Below are 7,132 nucleotides of genomic sequence, written 5' to 3'. Positions count from 1 at the left end.
GGGGGGGGGGGGGGGGGGGTGAGCATACATGTGGATCAAATTCTGGCTAATTCATACCTATGAGAAGGAACATCTATGGATGTATAATGTTGGAGTCTGAACCACGAAATGATGGTTTGCAAAGAGCGGTAAGCGCAACCCCAGCCCTACAACACAAGTAGTTGTCATAATAATCGGAGTATTAGTAATTTTTCGTCTTATCCCACCTGAGAAGGGGGTATATTTTCCAGCACATCATAGATCATCACTGAAGCATATCAGTAGAGAGTAAAAAATTCCTTCAAAAACAAACAAATTTTCCACAGCTTCTATCTATCCTATGCAGAGGAATGATTTTATATTGACTTCAACGTTCCTTTTCGGAAGAGAGCAAGTCAATTGGCTATTTAATTGTCTATTCTAAAAAATACATATATTTACGTGAACAAATTTACATGGTTCTTGTGCTCACAGGGAACTCCAACGCTTCCAAATTAAAATAACACTGACCATCTATAGCAAGGAAGACAAATTTAACGGATAAGTTTTCAAATTTGGAGAAACCCAAAAGGATAATATTACCAGTATAGGACATTAACAACACAGATAAAAATAGTTTAAGTTTATTATTTCTTTTCCCCAAAGGATTTAAAGTAGTCTATTATTATAACTTTGTAATATTCAGGTGAAAGTCCGTCTCTATCATTGTGTCTTTGATAATTTAATAAATTACAACTTCTAGGTAAATGGAAAGTTCGAATACCGAGTCATTGAAACCTTCTTGAAGATAATGATGGTACTCATACGACCCTTGAACAATAGACGTTTGGCCACCAGAAACTGCATTATTTATATTTGATTACTAAGAGAAGAATAACAGAAAAGACAATATTTGAGATCCATTATTAGCAACCTACCACCGCTACTAGGAATTCCAATATGAACATCTTTGAGCAAAAAGGAACCTGATAAGATCATTAAACAAAATGAAATTTAGCATAGAAAATCCACCAAAAGAGAAAGGGAGAACAAAGTTTGGAATTGTTATGTACTGCATCTGAATAATTCTTACCCTTTCGTGGCAAACTGTCCTTCCTACTAGAGAAATCCAAGGCACTGGCAATTCTTAGTACAGGACGATCAAAAGGTAACCCCAGTCTTAGGTGTAGGGCTTTCCTTAATTCAACTGATTGGGAAAATGGTTAGAAGCACATAATGACAAGTTAAGCACATGACAACAATAATACAATAGTAATAATCACATTTCCTCAATAATTATGCAAAGATTCACAAACCTGAAAAGAGAGTGGATACTTATAAATTAAAGGTGCCTGTACAATTAGTTGAAACACGATTTGACAATTTACCATAACTCTAACGAAACTTGGTGTTAATAAGCAAGAGTTGGCATATCAGAGGTCATACACTTTGGATTATACCTTGCTTCATTTCAGTCTCCCCATAAGTGAGTTCATAGGTAGCAGTTATTGGATGCAAAAATCCGGGAGGACAAAAATGATATGGCACTAGCTGCAGAAGCAAACATCGATGGATAAGATTTTGTATTTTCAGATGTAGGAAAACAGAGCAATAGACCGTTTAAATAAAAAATCAAAAGGATGAAAGTAGGACTTGCTGTGTACCTGAGGGAGTTGCTTTAAAAGGTTGGGTAATATTGAATTCTTCATCGAGTTTAACTGATCAACTACACCCGGAATGACCAACATTGAAACAGCATAAGTCAATGGAAGATACTTGGCAGCATAACAGAGAACTTCTACCTTCAAGTCGACAACCAAAAGCCTGGCCTTGTCCATAGCTGAAAGTACATAAATTTAACTTCCATTAGGAGTGGTAAGAACACCTATACCATGACAAACATCTGCTCGTTACCACTTTAAGGCTGGAGAGGTGAAGTTATGAAGTAAATACTGACATCAATAACTACCTGGCAAGTATTCTACAACTGGTGCATTAGATTTTTGAGACTTTTCCGAGCTATTTAGAAGAACACTTACTTGGACTATATCTGCATTCTAAGAAAAAAAGCTCTTGAAATACTAGGGCTAAGATCGCATTCTAGTTTCTTAAGGTGAAACTAAGCAAAACACTCATAGAATCACCAAAAAAATCTTATAAGTCACAGAAAGCCGCACATGCCAAAAAAACATCTGGAAAAAAAATGAATACCTGCGAACAAAACGTTGTGGACGAAGTTTTACTTTTTAAACAGAAGTGTTCACATGGAAAAGACATCCCATCAGCATTTTGGCTGCCTTCATTCAAATGCCTAATCTTTGAGAGATTAATTTGGAAATCCATTTGTGAACCACGTAGAATGACTGGACAAGGATCTTCTGTGGAGTTTTTATATAACGATTCCACTGCATATACCACCTGTGGGTCACTCAACTTGGAAACAACTGATTCTATGGCATGTGTGTACGTCTTTTCAACATCTGAAAGATATGGAAGCTCAAATGATATTAACACACATCTCACTTATTTAATAAAAGCAAGAAAAGTGATGGAAAGAAACAATTTCAAGACAGCAAAGCAGGTATCTGGTAGAAATATATGCCGCATAGTTTGCACACAAAACACTGCACGCTGAGTACTTTTTAGTTTTCATCAAGGAAAGTTAATTGACAAACCATTTGATCAATTGGTCCCCCTGGTAGAGATATAAACAATCTTGAATAAACTCCCACTGTCATAATATCTTTTTGTATGTGTAATGTTCCTGAATCCTAGATTATCAGCTAGACTACTAGAACTCCAGAGTGTAAAGTGCTAAAATTCAGCTAGACCACAGTCCTGTGTATGCTCCAGTGCCTTAGTTGAAGCAAACTTTATGTAGCCAAATCAACTCATACAAACTGGCATCTCTAAGGTGAAACTGTAAAGCATTGTATCCCGCGAACATGCAAACAGTTATGATAACTAAACAAAAAGCCACCCGTTTTAACTTCACCTGATGGACTGTCGAGAGGAATATAGAGCGGTACACTAATCGGAAGTTCGCACCGGAGAAGACAACCTCTCTCCCAAATATATTTTTCGGGATTATTTTCGTACATAACAGAAGAAACAGAATCCAAGCTCGTGCCATTTCCAGACTCGGAGATAAAAAAATGAATATCTGTGGAATTGAAATCAGCAACCGCTCCAATCAACAACTGTTTCTCCGACTTTTCTCCATGAGATAGAAGCTGATTCAGTCTCCTCGCCGCATCAATTGCCTTTCTCGCATGTTCTCCGACGTTGAAATTTCCAACAACCAATGCTCCAATAATATAAAAACCCTTCAATAATAACGTCCGCAGGTCTTCTGCTCAAAAAATCAGATTTAAGTTCCTTAATTCTAATTCAAGAGGCTAAAAATCCAGTTCAATGCAGTCTATCATAAATTGATCGACTGTAGAATTATTCTAATTCAGGATGTCTTTGAATGAAACTCGCATAAAGGTACTAACCTGCTTCCTTGGTGAAATCAGGCAAGACAGATTCCTGTGGAGACAAATGATGGATGCATCTGAGAGTGGAGACGATAGTCAAAGGCGACAAAAACGGCGATCCGACGAGCCATTGAAGAGCCGGCTCTCTTTTCTGGAGAACGAGTTTTGGCGGCAGAATTTTGATACATCGTTTCTCATCGACTTCCTCCATGGATGCTTGAAGCTAGCTCGCAGCTCCAAATTGCAAGTCGTTCACCGGAACTTGCAAAACCATACGCATTAAGCCGCACAATTTGGGCTGAGCCTGAAAGGCACAAATATCACTATAGAGCCCAATTGATTATGGGCTAACTTTGAGTATTTGAAAATGAATTTACACAAAATACCCTTTAATTTATTTTATTCTTAATTTAATTAATGTAAATTCAAAAATTAAGAAAACAATACTAATAATAATAATAATGGAGACTTATCATGATCCTTTGTTCAATTTTTTGTGTTATTTTGTAATTAATGTAAAATAAAATATTCATAAATTGAGATTTTCTATAATTATAGTATTGTTTATGTTATTTTTTAATTAATGTAGATTGAAAAATAAATAAATAAATAAATAAAATGAGAGATTTTCCAAATACGCGTTTTAAAGCCTTAATGAAGGGAAGTCTGTCTAGAGAGGACCATATCATTTTTCAAAATTTAAACCTTAGTGGTCGAGAGTTGCTATTTGTAATGAACTGGGCCTCGTTCATTGAGCTACAAGCGGTCCACTGCAGAACACAGGCCGCATAAATCGCTGTAATGGGCTACGTTGAAAAGGCCCAAATATCAGTCAAGCCCAATTACTTACATCCGGCCCAATATTTAAACCTCGCGGTCGAGAGTGAACTGGGCCAGGCTCATGGAGCTACAAGCGGCCCACTGTAGAACACAGGCCGCACAAATTGCAGTAATGGGCTACGTTGAAAGGGCCCAAATATCAGTGAAGCCCAATTACTTATAATTGCAGCAATGAGCTACGTTGAAAAGGCCCATATCTCAAATTTGTTGATTGGTAATATAAATAATTTAAAATTCTAAACTTTTACGATCAAACCAATCTAAAATCCAATCAAATTTTATTTAAAACTTTTAATATATAATTTTTAAATCAATAGATTCTTTCTCTAATCATTATATAATCAATTTTCTTTTAATTAAAAATGTTATAATAGTAACGAAATATATTTTCTATTTTTTTTTTTACAGTAAACAAAATTAAATGACTATAAAGCCGAAACTTTTCAAAATTCTAGATCAAATTTGAAAAGTATTTGTATAATTTAACAAAGGATCGGGTTTTTAATGTAAAACCAAGACCTAAAGAGGTCTAAGATTATCTCGTAACCCGACACAATCAATTAAAGAAAATTTAGCAATGTCGCACCTCCCGGTAGTAGGTACCTTTAAGAATTTTAATTTTCAATTAAGCAAATCATTAAGTCTAACTAAAATTAACATGGTGATATAATTACCCAGCCAACTAAAACCCATCACCACGTGCTTCTACATCATTGCACCATTTTGTATCATTTCTAAAGCCAAATAATTAAAGGACCTTCTTATAATATTTCTAAAAAGCAACCTTTTTAGTATTTATGTTGGTGACTTAAATATTTAATTTTAAAAAATAAATATATAATTTTTAAAATTTTTAAAGAACTCTCAGTTGGATATCGTTGGCTTGTTCCCCATGTTACTTGAGAAATAAAATCAATTCCCTTATCTTTTTTAATATATTATTTATTTTTTTAACAAAAAGTAAATAAATAAAAAAAATCAGAGTATAGGGACCATTTTAACCCCACTATGCACCATGTGGTCGAGATTTTGAGACAGTGGGAGCCCTTTTTTGTAATCAACCTTTTTATTTATTTATTTATTTTGGTTTTAAATCACAAAAATCCCATATTTTATTTATTTTATTATTTTTTTTCTCTTTTAAACGAGTAAAAACTAAAAATATATACTGTCGGTGGAAAATAGTTCTACAAATTTCGCGTTGAATTTTGTAATTAAAAAAATAATCATAAGAAAAAGAAAACTTATTTTAAGGGTTTAGGTTGACAAAATTATGATTAAAAATAGGAACAATAATATACAAAAATCCACCGACAAAACATTTTCCACTTAATTATTTTTATTTATTACTATTTTTGATGTGGAAATTTGGGGTTCTCCATGTGCTTGCTTGGTGAAGTGGATTGTCCACCCAATAAATAAAAATGGGTTAAAAAAATAACGATTGGCTGAGTGGGATTGCCATGTGGAGTGCTGACGACATAACACGTGTGAAATAGAAGGAGGCACAAATTAATAATAATAATTAAAAAAAAATGTAACTGAACGTGCATGAGAATTGATGGACCTGAGGGCTATTCGATCCTATCCTATCTTAAACTGGCTGCCTTTAAATCTCTTAAATCATTTATTTTAATTTTTTAAATCTCTAACTTTTTTCAATTATTCAATTTCGATAAAATAAATAAATAAAACTAAATAATTACCATAAAATGCATTTTGACGTTATATTTTTAATTTTATGAACCTTACAAGGCAGTTTTTAGTTATTTTTTATTTTAATAAATAATTTCATTGTTCATACAAAAAGAGAGTGGAGACATTCTTAAATCCCCTGGTTGGACGTTTGACTTCATGACGGACGACGGCAATTCGTCCGGAAGAAAGGTTAAGAGACAGATCCCCACCACGTGACGGACCGAAAATGATTTTCTTGGCCTCCACACGGTGCCACGTGTCATGGAAACTCACACGACGATGCCATGTCAGCAACGCATGCGGAATTTCGGCGAGGTTTGCGGAACTCTAGTAATTTAAATAAACTCAAAAAAAAATCAAAATAAAATAAAATAAAAAGGGCCCTACTTTAGCTTTATAGAAGTTTGATTTTGGAGTGCAAAGCATGTGCGGTTGTCACGAGGATTTGTGGCGCAATTAATTGTCCATAAAATTCAATATTTTGTCTTTGAATTAAAACAACCTTTAAATATCTAAATTTACATAAATTTCTTATAATAAATCTTATTTAATGTTAATTTTAATGATTTTATTTTGTATCAACTCAGTAGCTGAGAATATTCTCGGTTTTCTCTTACAATTCCAACAACATAGTCGCATCAAACATTAATGTGCAACTTGTCGTTATAAGTAATGACCTCTAATTATTTAATATTTTTTAATTATCGTATTCTCGCAATCGCTCTTATTAAGATGTGATCTCAATTCGTTTATATATTTCATCAAATTTGGTTAAATAATAAATAAAAGAATGAGGAAGCATCTCCATGAAATACATTAGTAAACGAATTAGTGACTTGGTTTTTCACACTGAAAAAAACACAATAAGGAAGCATCTCTTTTTTTTGCTCATCTGTTTGATGTAATATGTTATCATTGAAATTTAAATTTTGCGTCTAATTTTATATCATTGAAAATATTATAAAACCAGATCACACTTAATTAAAAGTTTAGTGTTCTATTAAACATTTGTCAAAACTTTATTATATATAAAATTAAATAATAAAATATTTAATTAAAATTTTACCAAATTTTTTTTTAAATATTATTAGACTTATATATATATATATATATATATATATATATATATATATATATATATATATATATATATATAT

The 7,132-nt window shown here is 33.0% G+C and overlaps 2 protein-coding genes across 2 annotated transcripts in view; both read right to left on the bottom strand.

The window, feature by feature from the left end:
* Nucleotides 1–2,361, bottom strand: part of LOC111495422 (pentatricopeptide repeat-containing protein At5g50280, chloroplastic) — an 8,017-nt gene extending 5,656 nt beyond the window's left edge. Inside the window, exons 1-2 of the mRNA XM_023145464.1 lie at nucleotides 2,357–2,361; nucleotides 2,004–2,015 (exon numbers count right to left, since the gene is read on the bottom strand). Coding sequence (XP_023001232.1) covers nucleotide 2,004 — 1 coding nt within the window. The 5' untranslated portion in view covers nucleotides 2,005–2,015; nucleotides 2,357–2,361. The remainder of the gene's footprint in view (nucleotides 1–2,003; nucleotides 2,016–2,356) is intronic.
* The window catches only part of LOC111495430 (probable Ufm1-specific protease), a 5,238-nt gene extending 1,514 nt beyond the window's left edge, over nucleotides 1–3,724 (bottom strand). Inside the window, exons 1-10 of the mRNA XM_023145473.1 lie at nucleotides 3,456–3,724; nucleotides 2,954–3,310; nucleotides 2,170–2,438; nucleotides 1,928–2,015; nucleotides 1,623–1,798; nucleotides 1,419–1,509; nucleotides 1,052–1,165; nucleotides 897–944; nucleotides 743–819; nucleotides 58–146 (exon numbers count right to left, since the gene is read on the bottom strand). Coding sequence (XP_023001241.1) covers nucleotides 58–146; nucleotides 743–819; nucleotides 897–944; nucleotides 1,052–1,165; nucleotides 1,419–1,509; nucleotides 1,623–1,798; nucleotides 1,928–2,015; nucleotides 2,170–2,438; nucleotides 2,954–3,310; nucleotides 3,456–3,648 — 1,502 coding nt within the window. The 5' untranslated portion in view covers nucleotides 3,649–3,724. The remainder of the gene's footprint in view (nucleotides 1–57; nucleotides 147–742; nucleotides 820–896; nucleotides 945–1,051; nucleotides 1,166–1,418; nucleotides 1,510–1,622; nucleotides 1,799–1,927; nucleotides 2,016–2,169; nucleotides 2,439–2,953; nucleotides 3,311–3,455) is intronic.
* Nucleotides 3,725–7,132: the final 3,408 nt, after the last annotated feature.

This window comes from Cucurbita maxima, unplaced genomic scaffold, assembly GCF_002738345.1.
Source record: "Cucurbita maxima cultivar Rimu unplaced genomic scaffold, Cmax_1.0 Cma_Scf00021, whole genome shotgun sequence".
NCBI classification, from domain to species: Eukaryota; Viridiplantae; Streptophyta; class Magnoliopsida; order Cucurbitales; family Cucurbitaceae; genus Cucurbita; species Cucurbita maxima.
This window is presented reverse-complemented; position numbering and strand designations above follow the sequence as displayed.